Source organism: Epinephelus moara, chromosome 9 (assembly GCF_006386435.1).
Source record: "Epinephelus moara isolate mb chromosome 9, YSFRI_EMoa_1.0, whole genome shotgun sequence".
In the NCBI taxonomy this organism is placed as follows: Eukaryota; Metazoa; Chordata; class Actinopteri; order Perciformes; family Serranidae; genus Epinephelus; species Epinephelus moara.
The window spans coordinates 18,761,622-18,784,785 of NC_065514.1; the positions used below are offsets into that span (position 1 = coordinate 18,761,622).

General features: G+C 40.1%; 2 protein-coding genes across 2 annotated transcripts in view; one reads left to right on the plus strand and one right to left on the minus strand.

The window, feature by feature from the left end:
• Window positions 1-2,816: 2,816 nt before the first annotated feature.
• Window positions 2,817-11,703, minus strand: ccdc80l2 (coiled-coil domain containing 80 like 2). The gene is made up of 12 exons (XM_050053108.1): window positions 11,066-11,703; window positions 10,887-10,975; window positions 10,589-10,762; window positions 10,295-10,446; window positions 8,802-9,134; window positions 8,362-8,602; window positions 8,060-8,216; window positions 7,143-7,279; window positions 6,523-6,674; window positions 6,097-6,200; window positions 5,898-5,978; window positions 2,817-5,739 (listed from the first exon to the last, which is right to left on the minus strand). The coding sequence occupies exons 1-12, from the start codon at window positions 11,352-11,354 to the stop codon at window positions 5,405-5,407; spliced, it is 2,244 nt and encodes a 747-aa protein (XP_049909065.1). The 5' UTR covers window positions 11,355-11,703; the 3' UTR covers window positions 2,817-5,404.
• Window positions 11,704-17,746: 6,043 nt separating this feature from the next.
• The window catches only part of nnt (nicotinamide nucleotide transhydrogenase), a 40,569-nt gene continuing 35,151 nt past the window's right edge, over window positions 17,747-23,164 (plus strand). The window contains exons 1-2 of the mRNA XM_050052881.1: window positions 17,747-17,897; window positions 20,069-20,284. Coding sequence (XP_049908838.1) covers window positions 20,131-20,284 — 154 coding nt within the window. The 5' untranslated portion in view covers window positions 17,747-17,897; window positions 20,069-20,130. The remainder of the gene's footprint in view (window positions 17,898-20,068; window positions 20,285-23,164) is intronic.

Consider the following 23,164-nt stretch of genomic DNA (forward strand, 5'->3'; position numbering starts at 1 on the left):
TCATCTACAAAAGTACTGTAGCTATGGAGATATTGTGGTAAATTAGGATCAGATGTGAGCTAACTCTGGTCTGTACTGATTTTGAGTGTTGACTCTGTAGCTACTTTGGACTTGACAAGGTTTTGGTTCAGTGTCAGCCGGTGTATGTTAAAGGAAGAATTCACCCACAAAATGATTATTTATACATCAGTTAATCACCCTGTCATATGTTGAAATTCATGAAGAAAATTGTATTTCTCGTGTCTCTTTGGTGAATGAGGAATCCAAAAAATGCCAACATTCTTCATGAATTGATGTGAACAGGGGCCATATTTAACAACAGCAAAACTATATCAAAACATCTGTTTACAAACTCTTACACAACTCGTGCAGGGTAATCCAGTGCTGTGTCTCAAATCACATACTCCTGTACTTACACTTAATAGTTTGAGTGCATAAATGCGTTCACACTCAGAAGTATGGAAAAATGCAGTGCACTATGAGTACCTGGATGGTGCACTCAAAACGGTCAAGAAGTGGAACTATGGACACTTCTCACCCTCAATGGTCGCCATCTTGGCTACGTAGCGGAAGGGGAGGGACCACTTTTCAAACTGGAAATGGCGGCCGAGAACTGTGCGACCGTGAAAGATTGGATTGGATTAACTTTAATAATCCCCAAGGGGAAACTGGATTGCCACCATGGCCAACATACAGTACAACAATAAGACATAGACAAAATATACATATATAATAACGTCACCTAGGAGGGCAGTGGTCCAATACAACAATAGCAAAATGACCAGAAAAAATAAATAAAAAAGTAAAAAAATAAAGATTAAAAAGAATAAAAAGAGTACAAATGCAATTTAAAAGTACAATGTACAAGGACGAGTATAGCAGCAGGTTATAACAGCAAGAGAGTATAGCTGCAATTTAAAGTGCAATGTACAAGCAAATATAGCAGCAAATTATAACAGCAAGAGAGTGTCGCTGCAATTTAAAGTGCAGTGTTCAAGGGCGAGTATAGCAGTAAGACATGACAACAAGAGAGTGTAGCTACAATTTAAAGTGCAATGTACAAGGACTAGTATAGCAGCAAGACATGACATAAGCAATCCAAATTAAAGAGCCTGGTTGCTGCATTGTACGAATACATGTGTTTTCACTAAGCACCACCATACTGTTGTCGGATATAAGCCAGCAGTATGTTTATTGGGTTAATTTAGCAGTCTGTAATGATTTGGTACTGCGAACAATAACGTGAATGCTAATGCTAGTTTGCTAACTAGCTAATTTGCAGTCATCATTTCCGGTAAGTGCACAACAGCCGTGTTTGGTTTGAGACAACACTACCCTGTCGAAATTTGCGCACTACTCCAATAAGTACACAGTGCACATAGTATACTACATGGAAGTGTACTAAGGGAAGTATGTGATTTGAGACACAGAACAAGTCTCATTTATTCAGTGGTATGCAGTTTTGCTTATATTATACACAGCCTAATTTTTCTCCAATTTATCAAGAATTTTCTCCCCGTTTTTTTGGGTTCTTCATTCACCAAGGAAGCATGAGAGAAAAAGTTTTCTGTATGAATTCAAAGACACATGGATCATTTTGTGGGTGAAGTATTCCTTTAAAGGTAAACTATGCAGGATTGTTGGTTACTGTTTGTGAACATGCTCACCATAAAAAGTGAAAGTTAAAGCCAACAACAAATTCACTCTTGTTTAGCGTTTGGTGGCGCTACATTTGCTTTTTTCGGCATTGTGTCTCTTGAATGCCTGCTGCTTACAGTCTGGCACTTGGTCACTTTCTTCTTGTAAAGCCTTGAACTCACCTGAGCACTGTGGGGGCACACGCCATAAACATCACAATAAACACAGAAAATAGAAGAAAATAGGAAAATACAGGCAAATGGCAGAGTCTTTGCAAATAAATACGCCGCCACACACTCGTGGGTCACAAGAGATGATTGAGAGGGATTACCTCTGTATGAGCCCATACATTGTTTTTCAGAAAAACTGTGCATAGTATAACTTTTAAGTTCTGGCACTCAGTATGTTGTGAAAGGTTGCTTTAATCACCCTGACTAAAGAGAACACCAGACAGTAGTAGGGGTCAGAAAAGGTGCAACACGCTGCTGTTAGCTGTCGCTTTGACTGATATTTGTAGCATCAACACTTGTCTTGGTTATTTTTTTTTACGTCATTTGCTTACTGAGGTGTTTTCAAACCTTAAATTATCTACTTCTACTTTCATCTTATTTTAAGATGCTGCTGCACTTGCAAGACTCAACAACCACATGTGTGTAGTGGTGGCTTTTGCTGTTTATTTTTACACAGGTACATTTCCCCTAAACTGAGTCTGCATATCTTCTCATCTTGATCATTTTACTGAACATTGCCTAAGGATATTTTCGGTGTCATGGCTATTCACTATTCACTTAACTGGGCCCTGGATTGGTCAATGTCTATGTGAAATTAATTGCTGTCTTCTTACTATAAAATGAGGTTTATTTTTTGTTTATATGGCCTTTGATGACCTGTCACATGTTCTAAATGATAGAAAAATGTTAAAAAAGAAAACAAAAGTGTTACTCATAGGACAATATGACTGCTAGATAACGGAAAAAATAATAATCACAGTTATTTAGTCATGCAGTTATTGATTGAAAAACAGGTTGGAGGTGAAATACACATACAGCAGCCTGGCTGAAGGTGAGTTTGGGCTTTCAGGGAGGGGCAAAAGGATGCCGCTGTAAAGGAAAGGAGTGTGCTGGATTATAACACAAGACGAAACAAGAGCATCATTGCAAAACAGAATGGAGCACAATTCGTTTTTTATTTCAGCTATCGTGTTTTCATAATATTTGAAAGCCAAAACAGTGATTGAAAATGAAATTCGATTAGTCACCCAACCCTGTAGTACAATGAAATTAAAATGACTATGGAATAGGGCTGCATAATATGACATGTTTTTTATCATCATCACAATGTCAACTCTGACTGTGATATTGCACTTAAGGATTTTTTCTAGTTAGTCTAAAGAAAGTGTCAGTAGAAAACTGCACTTTCAAATATAACTGTCATTCTCTTTCATGCCTTCACACCAGTGACAGCTCTGGCCGGAGGCATTGTGTTTTCAGGTTGTCCGTCAGTCCGCACATCTTACTCTTGTGAAAGCAATATCTCCAGAACGTCTTGAGGGATACTTCAAAGTGAAACATCTACTTTGACTCAAGGATTAACTAATTAGATTGGCCTCTGTCTCAGTCTTGTGAACGCAGTATCTCAGGAAGGCCTTGAAGGAATTTAGACTCAAGGATGGACCTCACAAAATGAGTATTTGGCCATAACTCAAGAATTCATATGCTAATTATGACAACATTTTCCCAAAATGTCTTTAGAAAATAAAATAATGAAGTGATTACATGTCAACTTCACTGTTACATCATAATGTTCGATAAAGACACCTTTCTCACCATTACTCAACACCATAACTCAGGAACAGAAGAGGAGACATTTGGTCAGACTCTGAAATCGTGACACTAATCTTGAGTGTCCACTTTGAAACTGTGGTGACTGTATAGATCTTATGCGCTGTCGGGTTGAAGACGTGTCTGAAGCAGGCACGTTTAGGAATTTGTAGCTTCTTTTCAGCAACATCCATATTTGAAGCATTGTCTAGTGTCATGGCTACGTATGAGTCTGGACAAGACATGGATGTAAACTGTAACTGCAACTTCACTGGTCCGTGGAGGCACACAACCACAAGGTTCAGTTCCCATGTTTTTGTTGTTTTTATTTTAACAGTACACCAAAAGCTGCAGAAAGGCAGGACTATGTATACTTTAATATCTATTTGTCACAGGTAATATTATTATCGTGATGTTCAACATCGTTATCGCAAATGTTCCTAATATCGTGTAGCCCTATAATGGAAGATCTGGTGCAGTTTTTGGGTACGCTGATGAACCACTGAAAGCTGTTGCAGACAAGCTGAATTATGCTTTTTTTTTAAAGAACTGCTATAAAAGAATATCCCGAGGCATGCAACAAGCCCGGCATCAATAACTCTTTGTTTTACTGACCCTTAGGTGTCTGAAGACTGCAGCTCTTTAAAAAACAGATGTTTAGTTTAGAGTTACAGCAAAGAACATGTGTTTGGTTTAAGTACAATTTCAATTTCAACATCACAACATTTTAATAGAGCGACTTTCCTTTTATATACTCACTATATACACAGTGAATGTGTTTAAAGATGAGTGGACAGAAGTGTTGCCAAAAAACACAATCTGCTCTGCCTTGGATGGACTTTGTTCCTGTTTCACTGTGCTGTAATCAACAAATAATAACAGAACACCATATTTTCTTCAAATAAAAAAAGCAGTTCAAGGTTGCACATATGCTTTCATCAAAGGGATAGTTCAGATGTTTTCAAGTGGGGTTGTATGAGGTACTTGTCCATAGTCAGTGTATTACATACAGTAGTTGTCAGTCGACATGCCCCCAGTTTGGAGAAGCAGCTGGGAGTATCACGATGGAAGCTAAGCAGTGTATTGCTGTGGATGGGGGCAGCAGCAAAACATAGTTTAGCCACCTGAAAAAAATCTAGTGTGAATGTATGCTATATAATATTTTCACTGCCTTACCTGGACATAGACAGCGCTTTGTGACAGGGAAGCCGTTAATGGCTTCAGTTCCCCATCTACGCTCTCATCAAAGCCACCAGACTTCATTGACAAAAACATTAATTTTAATTTGCTGAACATGGGAGCCGCAGATCTACCACTGCCACAGTCAGCTAGTTTATTTGCGTCATTGTGTGGCTTTTGTGAATTCAAACTATCCCTTTTAAACACCTAAGTCACACAACAACACAAACAAACTATCTGATCAAAGCAGCAGTAGACCAGCAGCTCCTGTGTTCAGCAATGTTAAATTACTGTTTTTGTCAATGGAGTCTGGCTTTGGAGAGAGCAGTATAACAGTTTCAGTTTCCTGTCAGAAAGGGCTGTCTGACTAAATATAGGGTACTTTTAAACTAATATTCTTTTTTTTTTAGGTGGCTAAAATACATTTTGCTGCTCTGACCCCTCCTCAGAAGTACATTGCTTTGCAGTACTGCCTGCTTCTCCAAACTGGGGGCATGTCGACTGCCATCTACTGTAGGCAATACACTGACTATGAATAAGGCCCTCATACAACCCCACCTGAGGAGACTTTCTTCAATAAAACCATTTCAATATTTTCTTCTCTGCTTTTGAAATTTATTATATGCAAACATAAAATATACAGCTTAATAATTGTGGGTCTGTGAAGATGTGAGTCCTGCTCGTGTGAGTCTTGCAGATAAGTTTTCAAGGTCTTTGTTTATGAGCTTGCTTTCTTTACACAACTGAATCTTCTTCCTCTTGTCTCATTATTCCTCTGACCGGTGATACAAGTACGTCTCATCCAGCCCGTCTTCGTCGTAGCCGTGATAAGGCCCCCCCTCACTGCCTCCTCTCCCTCTGTCCTCAGGGCAGTGGATCCCCAGTCTCTTCTGCAGCTTCTCCTCCTGGTGGCGCAGCTCCATGGAGTCCACCAGGTCGTAGATGTTATCCAGGGACCACATGGGTGACGGGAACCACGCCTTGACATCGCTATCCTTCCCCACAACGAGCATGCTGAAGTAGTCCTTACTGATCTTCAGCTGTTCTCTCAGATTGTTGACCATGTCCCGGGATAACGGCTCCACCTCACTCTGACTACGCCCTGGAAGAAGAACGATCAGGTGAAAAGTAAGTTGTGCATTTTACAAAACACAAAAGACAACTTTGTATTTCAACTATAAATGTAAAAACGTTAAACATATTAGCGTATTAGCATCACAGTCCCATGTACCCGGACTGCCCCACATGACTGTGACTCACCATTTAGAGGAAAGAGTTCAACAGTTCCTGATGCTTTGTCTCCAGTTCCAGTCAGCTTCAACATGGCAAAGTGGCGAATACCTGAGGAAAGACCCGAAATATTAGGTCAGTATAGGTTAAATATAAATAGCTGAGTCAAGGTTACATTTCCATATTGCACCAAAAACCTCAGTAGATGTAAGTGTGGTGTGTTACTGACCCAGGTGACACTCCTGTCCGCTGAGAGCAGAGAGCTGCTGCTGGAAGAAGTAGTCGTCCTTAGATGGAGCGGAGATGAGCAGCAGTCTCCTCTTAGACATGAACCTAAACATCCATTACAATGGTGATATAAGTTTGAATGTTGTAGTATACATCAGTCAACCTCATTCATTCAGTCAAGATGTGTTGAGACATAGGTTGTGTAGTAATATCAGACTATAAATTTATAAAGTTACATTCAATATTGCTCTTTAGCCAAACAGTTCTAATCATTTAATCAATATTAAGAAACAAATAATGATTATGGAATATCAGGGCATGTTAAATGGTGAGAAAAGTCTTCGATATGATTTCTGAAGAGGCTCCAGATGCTGTTTGTCTCTATATAGTATCAGGTAATAATGAGCACTGAATCACAGCATAGTACCTAAGCAGTGAATTCTCAGCTCCAGGATTTTGCCTGCCTTTGGAGCAGGACGGAGGACTCCTCCTTTCCTTTTCTTTTTCTGAGCGCCTTGAGGGAAAGTTGTCAATGTACTCGAACAGAGCAGGACCTGATGGAGGAGCCTCAAAGACTCTCTAGGAGAAAGAGAAAAGCTAATTATAGGTGGGAAAACAGTTTAGAGTTTAGAGTCTAATAACAAGTCAAGTCTAATTAAGTCTGTTTGTATTACATTCCTTTTAGTGGTTTTTGACAACAACAACAACAAAAAAAAAATGTAAAAACACAGCTATGACACAGCTTAATTTTAAAACATTTTGTAAATCTCTTACTACATAAATAAATCTCTTTTAGATTTTAACAAATAAATGAATGGCTTGCACTAGCTTTGCCACACAAGTCTGAAAGAAATGTTGCTTGTTTGGCTCGCGCACTGACCTACAAAGTCTTGGCAGACGAGGTGAATATTGTTCTCATTAATGTGAGCAGCTGTGAAGCAGACTGCTGGCAGGTGTGATCAGGAGTAAGACAAGTGCTGAAACAAGTATGCACGCCTATCAAACCTCCAAAAAGACAGAAGAAAGTGCAAGAGGAGACTGTCTTACACTGGGCTTGATGTCGTAGTCTGTGACAGTCATGGAAAAGAGGTCAGGGGACGACAGGCCGAGCTCTGCTCTCAACAGAGAGATCAGGCCTGAATCTGAGAAACGATCCGATTGGTCACTGAGTGGAGGCTCCGACTCTGAAACACACAAAACATTTGAATGGATGATGTGAAGGGAGTAGACAAAATACCGGGGATACCATAATGCAGATACTCAACTTATGGTACGTGGCCCACATCTGGCTTGCAATTGGGAGCTAGGTGGCCTGCTGACCATTTTCTAATTCACAATATAAATAAATTGATTCAAATTGTTTTTTGTTTTGTTTTGTTATTGTACTTAGATTAGAACTAAGATGCTAGAGTGCATAAAAAAGCATTAAAATAGAGCTTGTTTATCAAAAACCCTCTACAAAGTTCTGGGCTAAGCCCCACAATGTCCTCAAATGGAAGTCAAATGTACCCACAGCCTGTAAACACACCACAGCTCAATAACAAATGTTGGCAGCACAATCAAAGAGCAGTCTGCAGCTGAATTTTTTTGGGAAGTAAATTGAAGTAAAGAGGATGAAACTTGAAAAAACAACCACCAGTATGATTCTTGTTACAGCGAATGCAAGCGTGAAGAAATACACAGTTTCAGGCCATTACTGTACAGGGAATTAAACCTCTGCTGCTTTACCTATGGAAGCACCGTATTTGCCTTTGGTCACACCTTAGTGGAAAATACAGCGTGTTCCTTTTTTGGCTCGGAATATTCTGTAGTAGTAGTTGTATATGTAAAAAAAAAAAAAAAATAGATAATACATGCACGAGATTTTCCGATTACTTGAATCACCCATAGAGAGAGCCTAAGCAAATGTTTTAAATGCAAATGTTCAAACAAAAAACATCATTCACACACAGAAATGTACCTACCGAGCTGGTGGTGTTGCAGCGTGAGCGAGGCGTGACTTCCTTCGCCCACAATGGTTGCCACGGTGATCTTCCTAATTGCAAGGTCACAGTGTTGCTTGTCGTTGTCGTCCCTCTGCTGGATGTACAGTGTTGCATCTCTGCTGGGCGTTGCGATCAACTAGAATCAGTATCAACACACAAACAGATACATCATTATAAATGGATGATTATGATGATACTAATCAGGTGCATGTATCTCTAAAAAGTCTAATGTTTAGCATGCATTTACATCAGGATTAGATGCCAAAAGAGAAAGATCTCACCATTAACCTTCTTTTGCCCTTTAAACCGTCCAAAAACTCCTTCAGGGCTGCTTTATCCTTCTCGCTGGCCTCTCTGTTGGACTTTTTCCCTCTTCCTTTCCCTTTCTTCCCTTTCTTCCCTTTACCCTTTTTCTTGGAGCTCTGCTTTTCCTGTGTGTTATCCTTTACATTCTGCTCTTTTTTATCTTCTCTGTTTTTCTCTCCATGTCTTCTCTTCCCTTCTTCCACAGCGGGGTCAGGCCTGCAGTAGAATAGAAAAAAAAATACTTTGATGTTCATCCAGCTCTGAAAAAACCCACTTCTGTCTGGTGTAAGGGGATGAGGAGGCATGACAGACCAGATGTGAACACAAATCCAAGCAGGATTTAAGTGAAATCAAACATCCACACTCTTACATCTGCTACGCTTTAAAAATAGACAAAAAAATAAAAAGACAGCACCTGACTTTCTTTACTTCTTCATTGCTCTTTGACACAGGTGGAGCAGGTGGAGGGCTGTGCACTTTTTCTTGTCCGTTAGAAGTGGCCCGACTACCACTGCTCAAGTCCTTTCCCTTCGTGGACCCCACTATAGGCGCCTTACGGATAACAAACCTTGACCGTCCACTCAGTATGTCCTGGATCTTACTCTTCAGGGCAGCTTTTTTGTCCAGAGGAGGTTTTCTTTGTATTGCCATAATTGAAGTCACATTCCCTCGCCTCTGAGGGCTCAGTACGATCTTCTTCTTTGTCATTTTCCTTTTCATCACAACCTTTTTTTTAGAGGTTCTGCACCTGAAAACAGCATCAAACAGCATTTCGTCAGTGAGGATTAGTGTAGATTTTTCTTCAAAACTTTAACCAAAATTACATTAAAAAAAGACAGATAAAATTGTACTGCATGATCACTTGAACAACACACATCGACATCTTGCATGACAAATGTGACACATTCTTTCCATCTGTGAATCAACAACTCAAGACAAGTGACAACCTGAAGAGGAATTATCCCAGATTTTCCAAACTTACATCAAAAAGTACCGCTTTAAATTTAAAGTGGACTGAATGAACTTATAAAATTCTCCCTAGGTTCTTGATTAGTACATTGAATGACACAGACCCACTTTACACCTTGTATTTAAGTGCAGTTTGGGTTATGGGATTTTAGTGGGATAGTGCTTGACCACATGAAAATAAAGGTGTAAATGCACCCAAAACGCATTGATCCAATCAGTTAAACCACCTCCAGAGGTTGTCAGGGATGCATTGTGCCCACATTGAATGCAAGTTGGGTTTTCAATCAACATACAACCAGCGGGCGGGAATACATTCCAAATCGGCAACGCAGCAGCAGCTCTGCTGAACCTGCGGGGGCGCACTGTGGCCTCTTTCTCATCTGATTCTAACAGTACTGTGGTGTCCCCCTTATCTGTAATGTATTTCTTCTGTCACTGCCTTTACAATCAGGAGGACCTGTTTAATTTGCGTGGACGACTGGTTTGGATGTATATAACAAACAAAACTAGGGACCAGCAAAACTCTTTTTTAAATGTTTATTTCTATGCTAATATTGTCTCTGAAAAGGCAGACAGTATCATGATTTGTTGCCTATGTAATTGTATTTTTTTTTTAAATAATGACAATAATTTTAAAAAGGTTTCTTATCATAAAGCATGTTGACAGGCAGGGACGGGGCATGTTTGGACTGCAGAGCCCCTCTTGCGTCACGGGGGTCGTGGAAGTTACATGCCAAGACGACACTTGCTTTCAATTTGGTCTGACAAAAGTATACAAGCAAGACTTGGCAATTCATATTGCAACCAAGCAATTTAGGAAGCAATGACGAAATGGTGAAGAAGGCTACCATAGGTCCTGCACAGAGTAATCGGATCTCAATTGGATCTCACGCATTTTAATGCAAGGTTTAAAGGGGGTCACAACAGTGGTATTACAACCTCAAGTTGGATCCTTTTCTTGTCATTTTCTCCAGCTTCCTCACGGGGAACTGATCAATGAGCTCCAAAATCGCCTCTACACGAACCGGATACGGGAAGCGTTCGCTGACCCGAAGGTTTTTCTTCATAACCAGCATGGTGAACCCTTCCTCCTGAAACAATTGGTGTGATTTAAATACTACAAGTCAAGCAGAAGTGCCCACAAATCGGTAGTTTCAGAAAAAATTGAATTTAAAGAAACAAATAAAATGGACTGTAACTTGTTTATATCTTGTCAAGAGACTGACTGATCACCTGGCCAGTTAGCTCCAGGTAGTGCAGCAGTTTGCTAACTGTGTCAGGGTCCAGGCTCTCTACTGTGGCCTCTCCTTGGAAAGTTGTTTTCTGGACTCGACCCTCCATCATTGCGTTCTGGATGATGGTAATGATGAATGTGTCTCTTTCTGCGAGACGGCAATTTAACCCTTTCTGTGAGAGACAGGAAGTGACACAAAGAGGCAAGACAGTTAGAGAGATTGAAAGGAGGGAAATTGCTCTGTAATATTTTCCCAAATTAAATCTCCAAAGGGTACATCATAAAAAAGTACAGTACCTGCTCCATGTCTTCCAGCTGTTTTTCCATCATACGAAGGTAGTTGTCATTGTGTGATGGGGCTGTTATCACCCACAGTCGCTTTTTACCTGGAAGGGAGGGTGGAGGGTCAGTGGAGGTACTGTAAGTTGGTAAATAGAGGAGTAGATGCATCAGCTGATCAGTTCTTTTTGTCTTACCTGCAAAGTCAGCCAGGAAATCCAGCTCTGGAGCCAGGCTCAATGATGACTCTACGACTCGTCTGTTGTCTACATGTTCTTCCTCCAACCCCAACCCCTGCTCGATCCCCGGAGGGAGGTCTGAATAGTCTCCCCAGTCCCTCACATTTGGGTCCAGCTGATCCTTGGGCTTGCTGCGACCGATGCCCGGCCAGGCGGTAAGCAAACTTGGGTAGCAGAGGCTCCACAGAGCTACAAACAACAGCAGGGGCCAGTGTGACTTATAGGAATGAAACATCCTCACTGACATGGTTGAGTGTTTAGTTTGCTGATCAGCTGGAACTGGTTAGCAGCTCACAAATCCTCCTCTGGTTACATAATACATTTGTGTAAGATCATCAGCAGTACTGTTGCATCTGAAACAGACGAGATGGATTCGCCAGCTGTTTAAAAGTTACTTAAAAGTTGAAATGCTCAACATCGTCAGTCACCAAACTGAGAAAATTCCCATATGCTGATCCAAAATGAAATCCGCATTAAAGGCTGAAGAAGTCTGTATCCTTAAAAAAACGGGTGGACCAAATCTGAATCCGAATCTCAGTGGTAAAATGACAGCAAAGACTGCAGTGATGTTAACCCCTCTAACCAGCAGAGACTGACCGAGGAGACTTCCCTCTTCTTGCACACACACACACACACACACACACTCCTGGTTCAGATTATACCCCAGGATCGTTAACAGGAAACTCCTGGAATTTTCTGGGACTTCAAAGCATTTTATTGCTGAAAAATCTTTTTTTCCCTGTTTCTCTCTCTTTGCATCTGCCTCTCTCTCTCACACACACACACACACGGTGTATGTGTGTGGTGCTGCTTTGTACCACAGCTGACTGGTTTGGTGTCCATTATCAATAAAAAAAACGATTTCTCACATGCAAAAACCACACAGCTTTTAGTAGAATAGCTGGTGTGAGAAAGCAAATGTCCCGCTGAGTATTTGATCAAGACGTTACTAAATGCCTAGCTGTATCAGGGATGCTGCTGTGATTCTGACCTCCCTCTGGAGTAGGACAATATCCCTGCAAGGATAAAATTACTTGCATTATTACACCAGGTGCAGATTGATTGTATTTGACAGTTTTGTATTTTAACATCTGTCGCTATCCATCAGAGACAAGCACAAACCTGACCTACTGCAGGCTGCCTCACAGAAAAAGAAATACTGAGTGTTGACAGACTGAGGGAGTAAAAGTGGGAGATCAGAGTTGGAGCGGTTCATCTTAAAGCCATTTGTTCAACAGGAGTAAAAGCTTTTAAATGAAGGTATATACCTGCAACCATAAATAACCCAGACAGGCTGATGGACGTTGGAGTCAAAAGTTCACGCCAGTTCAAAGTGTTAAATCGTGCCCTAAGGCAGGTTAACCCTGAAGACTTTCTGCCCTCCCACTATGCGCCTCATAAAGGCTTTACCAGCTAAAACCAAAGCATGAAACTAGTCATCCCTTTAACACTAGATGCCCAAAATGCAGGGCTTTCTAGGTCTGCAAAAGATAAAGTGATTATGGTGTAAAATAAAAGTAAACATACACAAATAATATAGCATATTTACATTGTATTCAGTTGCTCAAATAAACATATAGGAAGGGGAATATTGTTGGGATCATACATCTTTACCCCTTTTTGATGTGAGACCAGGATCAGTCACCACAAGTCCAGAAATTTAGAAGGAAATTGATGTACAACAATCCAACATCAGTCAATAGACATTTAACAGTTGAACAGCGTCTCCATTCTGTCCTTGATTTTCATAATAATAAGAAAAAATGGAAAACACATATGGCCTGAAAGAGAAAGAGCGGACAGTTTTCAGAATAAAAGATGGATATGCAACTAGTGACATGTTAGAAACACGTGCATCTACTAAACAGAGCGACACTTTGAAATGACTGAAAACAGTGACGAGTTACAAACAGCAGTGTTCCTCCACCTGCTCCTTGAGCCCAAAATAAACACATGTTGGTTTAGCTTACAGTTTTAATGTCACTCAGGAAGAAGAATAAATGAAGAGAGAATAAGGGGAAACAAAGAAAACCAAAGACGTTCAAGCAAAGCCAACGCAATTAGAAAAACCGTCTTTCGGGTGAAACGCTGAAATGAGAACCAGGCGCAGCAACAATGCATTCCACTCTCTGAGCCTTATAAAGAGAACCAGATGACCAGTATATGTGTGAGAGAGAGTCTATATACTGTATACAGGACATATATCATGCTGTAAGTCAAGGGATGTTCTGGTGCAGAGGGAGTAGATAAATAAAGAAGCTATTGCTCCTGTTGCTTGAATGAGTGTCAACACAGGTTCTGTCTCAATGCTAGCTTTTCATTAGTAAAGATTTGCAGTTAAAAGAAGGCAAACGACCTTTAGATGCATTTTGTCCCTCACAAGCAGCAGAATTTATTGCACATTGGCGCTGCAATGTGCATATGCTGTCAGCAAACACATCATAGTGTGATGGTGCTAGAGAGGAAAGAATAGGCTCCACGTCACTGACCTTATATCTTATTTCCTTATGTACCATGGAAGTCATTAAGCATCCAGACACATGCTGTCCAAAGTCTAAAACGTCATTGATAATTCTACGTAATTAATGATTACTGTAATTAGTTTATCAGACCAGGTTATCTGTGTCTCATTTTCAGAAGCAATATTACAAAAATTAGACAGAAGGCAAAGGAAATTAATTCACACGACGTATGTAAAATAGTAAAAGAGAGAGAGAAATGGAAAAAAAACACCTCTTCCTCTTCCTTGCACCACGTGTTTGAACTGTACCACTGCTTATAGTGTGAAAGGATGTGATTAGTGCATGAAGAGGGCTGGAGGGGGCCAACCAAAGTTCAACTAAGGGTAAATTCCTGGACTATAGGCAGTTTATAGTATTATTTTGATCCTTTCTGTGTTTTTGCAAAGCAAAAAGAGATACTGCATTTCTCAAGACAAAACTTTAGTAACATTAGAGATTTGTTTTTACTTAAAATACTGCTACATATATGAAAGTATCCCATCCGTTCAGATATCCTATAAGCCTACATCTGTTTGTCATGATGCTCTGCTTTAGATTAATGTACAACCCCAACTGATTCAAAGCCCTCTTTGCAGTGACCTCACACCACCATTCCAATGATTAAATATCTGAAAACAATGGATTTCATACCGTGGTGTGTAATTATCTCCACAGTCTTACAACGAGGGCCAGGCGTTCAAAAGGGGAATCAGGGTGGCGCTGCCATGCAAAGTGAAGATGCATACATATTTTAGATAGCACATTTAGTATAAGAGATACGAATCGCACCATGACACCGAAAAGCAGCTAACAATTATATTTAGAACATACCACAGTACACTACCGTTTTTTTTCCCCGTTAAAGGGGTTTTTTTGGGGAGTTTTTCCTTATCCGCTGCGAGGGTCATAAGGACAGAGGGATGTCGTATGCTGTAAAGCCCTGTGAGGCAAATTGTGATTTGTGATATTGGGCTTTATAAATAAAATTGATTGATAATTGATTGATTGAAAAAGGAATACATCATGGTCACATTATAACAGGAAATCACACCTTCTCTAAAAATACAGGTGAAAGGGGGCACTCATGATACTTAAAACATGTTTTAAGATAGTGTACAATTTTGGTGAACAAAGCTACTTAAAAGTAGATTTAACATTACCTTGTTACTGTGACTGTACCTATTTAAAAAATACACAGACATCAAGTGTCCAGCTAACAAGCTTTTAGGCACAACCCTCCCTCCAAGATGGACAGAAATGTTTAAAGAAATTGCCCGTTGTATGCTATGTGTAGGCCTATCAGTAGATGTACTTCTTTTGAAATGCCTGAACATAATATTGCAGTGGGAAAATGTATTTCCAGAAATGATGTAATCAAACATGTTGGTACTTGTATCTGTAAGCCTGGGTTACCGACTAGGCAAAATTAGCAACTTCCTTTTGCCCTAGTGCCCCAGCGGCCTCTAAAGCCCCATCCTCACTATGTGTCAACTGGTTTGTGCTAATTGCACAACATCAACTGAAGTGAAAATGGCTTTAAAGAGGAACTTCACCTATTTTCAAAATTCATGTGCTATTCCTATGGTCTAAGAGAGTCCAAAAATATCAGTAAAATGAACAACTCTCCCAAATCCAAAAACTAAAAGTAGAGAATGAATTGGGAAAGATGTTTGTGATGACACTGAGAGCACCCGAGGGATGTTTCAGAACTGAGAACACAACAACAGAATAAAGCTCATTTGGATATAAAAAAAAAAAAGAAAACAGATGTTCTGTTGGTCCATAAAATCAGGTTTGTATTCACTGTCTATGCAGCAGCTCCAGACCCTATAACAGGGATCAGCAACCTTTACTATCCGAGGAGCCATTTTTGGCCAAAGAAGCTCTCAAATAATCTGCCTGGAGTCGCAAAACATATTTGAGCCTTATACTGAGGGTAACAGTAAGACTAAATTCACCCATCAACATTGCTAATAGGTCTAAATGAGCATTTATTAATATGTTTTCTCTGCAGTGGCTATTTATGTTTGTTTGGTGCTTTAACTTTGTAGGGTTGGCAGTAAGAGCAAACTAATATGTCCACACTGTTAAATTCTCTATTGTCCTCCAAGACTTTTTTTTTATTTTAAATCTGGAATCCATAGCTAGCTTAGCCAGGGAGATCCAAGACAAGTCATTGCTATTGAGGTCCGGCAAAATTTAAAGGAAAATGCGATAGGCCGTATGACGCACATGAAGTTGATGGAATGTAAAAACATCTTTTATTTTGTGTATAGGCTACACATTTTTACAACTGAGACTGTAAGAGTCACTCAAGACTATCTTTTTTTTGCCAAAGGCACAGGTTGCCTACCCCTGCTCTGTTACATCACAACTTTGAGATTTACTTCTGTGGTTTCTGGCTTCAACAGAGAGCAGCTTATGCTCACAAATAGTAACTGAACTTTTCTCAGTCACGGGAATAGCATACTAGATTTCTTGAGGTGGTGTTCCCTTTTAAGGTGGTTCCTGCTCTATTCCAACACCAAGAGGACCAGTTGATCTGTACAGGCTGTATCCCACCTTATGCCCAGTGTGAACCGGTATAGGCTCCAGTACCCTGTAAGTCTGCCAAGGATAAGACAGTACAGATGATGGATGGATGGATGGATGGATAGATGGATGGATGCTCATTTATTGGGATTATTCAGGCACGTACAACATATGTTTAGGCATATTCAGATGTAGGTCCATATGCAGGTACATTTTTTAATGTTGAGTTCATTCAAACCTACATTTAAGACTCGGGAAATCAATTGAGGAAGAACTTAATTTTCAGTGATGCCAAGCATGAACAAAGACATTAAAACAATCAATTAGCAAATGAAGAACCATTATGCATCTCAATTAAAACAAATGAAATCATATAAAACAATAGCAATAAATGAATGCTAAAAGTAGTTATACAGGATGATAAACATGTGAAAGTGTAGATGTATAGATATAAGTATTTACACTTAATTAAAACAAGATCAGAAATAAGGCATTTAAAAGCCATAGGGGTGACAGAGCGTCTAAGTTGGAGGTCTTTTGCAGATTATTCCATGTATAAGGTGCACTGTAAGAGAGTGACATTCTTCCTACTTCAGTTCTGCTTAAGGAAATGTGAAGCAACAACCTGTTCTGTGAGTGAGCACAAGAGTTATGTGAAGTCAGATTTAAAAGGGTTGACATATAGGGTGGAAGCATCTGCATCAAAGCTTTATAAATGAACAGATACCAATGCTGTTCCTGCTGCACAGCCAAATGTGGCCAGCCAACCTTTCAGTAAAGGTGGCAGTGATAGGTGCTGTACGAGTGGTAGACAACATCCAGAGATTTCAGTATAGAGGCAGCAGCTTTTCCATGTAGAACATCGCCATAATCCACAACAGACAAAATTCTACAATTCTTTATACAAAAGGAAAACAGTTATTTCTGTACAGAAAGCCAAGTATTGTTCTCAATTTGGCAGTCAGAATGTCAACGTGGTGCTTACAACTAAGATTGTCGTCCAGCCAGATACCAAGATGAACATGTGTTGTTGGACTCTATGGATGTGCCATTTGCAGAATAAATATTGAAAGATGCAGTATGAGTAGCCTTGGTGAACAGCTTCCAGTTGTTTTTTTATGAGTTTAGTACTAACTTATAGTTATGTAATTGAAATTTAAATTGGAGTTTAAGTTTAGTATAGGAGGAAAATAAATCCTAAAAACAACAATGAAGCACATTTTTAGCCCACAGTGCAATGGTAGTTTTTAAATAGTAAAACAGCGCCTCTCAGTGGAAATATACAGAGTTGCAGCTTCAGTAAGTTTTGGGACGCCATTTCTGATAAAGTAGAATACACGTGGGCTCTTTATCAGTTTCTTCAGCACTGTATTTATATTTGCATGGTTTGTGTATTTAGTAATGTAGGCCTACACGTGCATAGTGCTTGCAACACAGAGATTTTAACAAAGCATGTGCCTTAATTAAGCCTTAACTAATAATGTTAGGGATTATAATAAAAATATTAATATTAATATATTCATTTTTCTGTCAAATATTAATATGTCACGTTAACTGTTACTAAAAGAGATATATATATGTTGGTGATGTGTTTGTAATGGCTCGTCAGTGACAGTGACAGCATATCAAAAGTCATCGGATATCCTCTGATGCTGCTCATATGGTCCAATAACACACCGGCCTCTCTCAGCAGACATCTTCCGGGTCGACAGAGAGTTCGCCTGTGCCGCACAGAGCACAGAGGACTATTTGCAAAGGTCAGTCGACTTGTGTGCTGATAACCTTCCCACTCTCACTTTTCACCGTGCATTTGTTTCGGTTTGCATGTCTTTGCGTGTGTGGGGAGCTTTTTGACTCATACATCGCCCCGGTGCACGAGACAGATGTGTATTAGCCGCCAGCTAAAGCGCGAGCTAGCTCATGTTAGCTTTCATCCCCGGCTAGATTTGCAGACAAAAAAGAGAAGTGGCAGGATGCAGCTGGCTGCAAAATAATTATGTGAAATCCATTAGTTTGTACCCTGTAAGTTGTCTGGATAAGACAATTGTGAGCGCGTGTTGTGATGTGGCAGTCGGTGATTTCAACGGTTTTATTGGTGCCTTTATGGGTCATAAACGTTAAAAGATGCCGTTAGCCAGAGGTTTATGAGAGCCGCTCCACTCCTGACCCGGGTTTAATCCGGTACATACATGACAAAGATGCAAACGTTTGCTATATGATGCCGTGTTCATCTCCGTTCAATGAACTAACGTTATGTTGTTTACAGAATGTCAACTGAAACTGTATGAGTCATATCTTATAACCGCGATGTTTTTTTTTGCTGACGTGGTGGTTTCAGTTTTTCTGACATTAAACAAGAGTCCTGAACTCATCACACCCAGCCTGCACTGTGAGGAATCAATGATGTCTGCTCTGCTCCAGGCTTGTTTTGGGGTTTAAATAGTCTCTCTTTCACATCGTATATGCTCATATCAGTTATCAAAATAATCTATTCTCAGATCAGATTATCAAGTGGAAAGATTTGCTGCTTTTCTTTGATGGTAACTTTAAAATATTTTGGTTTTGGATTGTTAGTAGGACAAAACGTAAAACGTAATTTTGCCATGTCAACCCCACAGACTAAATGACTGATAGACAAAGCAGAGTAGTAATTGACAACCTGCTTTCAAACAACAGACCAGACCCACTGCATAGTTTGATGTGCGTATGCTTTGCACTTGAATTATAAAACATTGATTAGATGATGATATATTGATCCTTTGACTCAGCTGCATTTAAGTCTACCATTAAGGTCAGTTCTCCTGCCAAGGCTTCACAGGCTGCGTAAGGGACACAGTTGATTCACATAGATTTTTATAGTGAACCTAAGATTTTATTACAACTTTGTGCTAATTTGCAAAGTCGTAAATGCCTTCTGGGACTGCAGCTGACAGTTATTATTATTATTATTTGTTTGAATCATCAATGGATTAGACTGTTTGTGCAACTACTCGATTGAATATTTAGTTATTAAAGTGTCAGAAAATAGTGCAAAATGGTCAAGTTTCTAACAGACTAGCTATTTAACCCAGATATTAAATTACCAACTGTAAAGAAAAGCAGCAAATTTTTATATTACAGAAGCTGTAACTAGTAAATGACACACACATGTCCTTGATAAATGACTGAAATGAGTAACAGATTAGAAAAAGTTGTTACACTACATTTTCAGTTAATTGACAAATCATTCCCACTCCACTTTCAGCACTAATGTGTCGTGGTGTTGATTGGTTTCACTTCTAGTTTGGGTTTCCCTCTCAAATCAATAGTCTGTTTTTGACCTTTTAACTAAATCGGTCTCTTTACTTTGTGCGCTCTGTGGAATTTATTGCCAGTCTATTCTAGTTTAAACCCTTCTACACCAGACTAGCTCTCCCAGTCTATCCCAGTTCCATTATCTCCCTTTAAAGTAAACATGCTGTCCCTCATGCTGTTTCCTGCCCCAGAGTCATTTGGAAGGCTGCAGCTTAAAGAAGTGTTTGTGGTGGTCTGTGATTTTATTTATGTACACATGTGTAAATGACATGACAAAATGTGCATATGCCTGTGGGAGAGCAAATAGATTCATAATGTGGCTCCAACAGGCAATTGGATTTGAGTACACAGGCATGTAGGAAAGTGTGTGACCTGTTGCATAAACATAGTGTGTGTTTGATCTACACAGGAACAGGGTAGGACATGTTTCTGTGGAACGTGTGTGCACAACTTACAGTACATACTTTCTCAAATGTGACAGTATGTGCAATTGAATTAAAGCTAATAGTAGTGGAGTCATTGAGACTCACAGATCTTTGACCTCTCTCGTTCACACACTTTCATCCTCCTGTTATTCCTCTTCACCCCCCTCCCCTCTCTTCCTGCTCTTATCTCTCACCTGTCTCTTCCACAGGAGGGGTGCCGTCTGTCCTGTTGAGCTCCTCCTGGTGTGTGAGTGTCGGGTGTGTGTGCACCATGGCGAGCCTCCTGCGTGTCGTGGCGGCCAGCTGCTCGGCCCCTGTGTTCAGTGGTGTATCTTGCGTGAAGCTGCAGAGCAGCAGTGGTATCAAATCAACATGCCTTCGCTTTTTCAGGACCCATCAAGCTCTGGGAAGATGTGCCAGCCCAGGTAAGACACCGGCACACACACACACACACAGTGATTTGGCATTAGCACACATAATACTTCACAAAAAGCATTTAACGTTTTTATCAACAAATGGTCAAGAAATAGGTTCTTTAAATGTCTACATTAATGAAATAATAGTTAGTATTTTGGTGCCAACTAGCAAGAGCAGCAAGAAGGCAACACAATATTGTTGCAGAGATCTCCACTGAGGTTGCATGATCTTGCAAACTATGCTGTGACAAAAGGTCATCCTTAAGAAGCAAAGAGGTTGTGATGGTACATTTAAATCTTTACCAGTCAGCCTTCAGCAAATGAAGCATCTACAAACAAAAATATTAGATTAGATAGATAGATTAGCATCAGCGACTAGCTCGTACAGCTGCTGTGTATGTATGTGGTTAGTGTGATACTGTAGATTGGAAATTTTTCTGCTTGATTGTTCACATGGCTGAAAATTAAAACTATTGTTGAGTTTGCACACATTAGATGACTGATGCAAGCAAAGATTGCCCTGAGAGCTGAAATGATTTGTCAAATAATTGATTAGTTTTGACAACAAATTAACCATTCATCTTTTTTTTAAAAATCCAAAATGCCAAACATTCTCTGGTTACAGCTTTTTAGTTATGATGATTTGCACCTCTTGTCCGTTTCATATCGTTGTGCCGTTAATCTCCTTGAGGATCCGGCTGTTGATCGAACAAAGCAAGCAATTTGATCACCTTGGGCTTTGAGAAAAAGCAAATGGCATTTTCACAATTTTCTGTAGTTTAATCAGTCATTAAAAGAAGCATTAGCTGTAGCCCTAATCACCTCTCTGGTTAATTGGTTAATGGGATTTTCCACTGTGGCTTAAAGGGGATGATGGTGGCACCAGTAGGTCTAAAAGCAGCCATGTTGAGCAGATTTTTCTAACTTTGGAGAGAAAATGCTCAGGTACAAAGTCATGTATGTTTGAGCAGTTACATAATCACATTTCTCATGACGTAGCTCCTTTTTTATCGGTACACGTCACACCAGCGGAGGTGAATGGTACAGACTTGTCTGTATTCACAGTCGTGTGTATCTGAAAAGGAAGCAAGATAATAAAGGGATGGGTTAATTCATGGGTATCTGGCTGGTTTTCTTCTTGTGGACTCTAAATTTAAAACACCTGTTACGCAGCAGTTGAGGTTACACGTGGTACTACTGATAGCAACATGAAAACACCAGCTGTGTGCATTCTCATGTGCTCGTCTATCAGGTGCAACATTGCAGGTGGCAGCATACTCATAGTGTAGTAGCTACTGCTCATCATTAGAGTGGACAGACAAGTATGCTTATTCATGCCATTGTCCTTTGTTGGCCCTGGCAACTGGTGAAACAAATCTGTCGTTAAGAGTAGAACACTACCCATTCATATCTGGTTTTACATGCTTATTCCTTTTTAACTCCTCTGTCATCTTATTTGTTATGAAGAATGTAATCGCCTGTGTAGGTGAAGTAGATAAATATAAAACTAAACAGAGGACATCTTTCCTGTTCATCTTGTTAAAAGTTTACTGCTGCTACCTGCATTTTCTTTCAGTCCTAAGGTCACATTTAGGACACTGCAGTCCTCAGGCATTAATTATCCATTCCCCATGCTCACACTCTGTACTGCGTAACCTAGAACATGTGTGTGTGTGTGCTTTGAAAGCTAGCACCAGCTGGTTGCAGGTGCTTCATGTCTGTGTGTGCCGGTGTTTCTCTGTATGTGTAGGTGGGTGTTTAAGGGGAACTTGTGACCTGGTTCATGCTGACATTCCTGCAGTTCAGCAAGCACCAGTAACAACTGGCAGCGTCTATTCTGGACACACAAGTATCAGCTTACAGGCTCGTAGAGGAAGGAAAACACACCACACACTCCGTATAGATGTGGTCATGGTCTGACCTCTGGGGAGTCTATAGGCGCACAGTATAGACTCTCAGGCAGTGTGTCGATATGAGGCCAGGGCTGTCCCGAACATCATTTTATGGGCGTTGAAGACTCAGTGAGAGATATCTGCAGTCAATCAAAGCTTTGATTGGGGGCGACATAAGTCGGACTGAACATCACTTTTTAATGAGTCAGTGCAATAAAATAAATAAAAAGAATATATAGCCAGACAGCTGTTACGTGCAGTTTCCAGGTGATTTGCCAAGCTTGTTGTAGATTTGTGATATACCAGTTACCTTTGGCATGTCTGGCACTCGACTTTTTAGGGGTCAACTTTTGAAACTATTCCAGATGCTTGACTTTTTCTTGCTAATGTATGTGTAAGCCTGCCAAGTGTGTTTAAATTGTCCCAGTTTTAGCAGACTGTTGCAGGCACTCCCAACTTAGATGTACTGGAGATGTTTGTATGTGGGACTAGTGTTGTGACATGAATACAGTAATTATGCTCTTGGTCAGCAGTTGCTACTTACGTAAGTCTGTCTGTTTTCACTGTTGAAATTGTGATGCAGCACCCTTACAGGGCGTTTAAACTGAAAACAGGGTGCCACTAGTGTACTTATGGGAGAGTGCATGGTGAGAATCATTTGTACCTGTCTGTGTACAGAATCCTCATTGAAATAAACAAGGGAAGGTGTTTAATGGTCTAATAGTCACACAGTGGATTTTACTTTAGGTGTTTCCTACCTAAACACATTCTGTGTATCACTGGGTTAACAAAAGCGTTGAATGCATTTCCTTATGTAGCATCAGGTGACTCTTACTGTATAGAAATGTAAATGCTGTCTTGTGCTGTGGAGCTTTTTGTGTAACAAGTTGTCAGAGGACGGGTCTTCACAGCAGGGTGAGAGGAAAGGCAAGCATGTCAAAGGCTCATGTGTTTATGTATAGACAAGGAGACTGAGGGGAAAAAGCTGTGGTGGAAT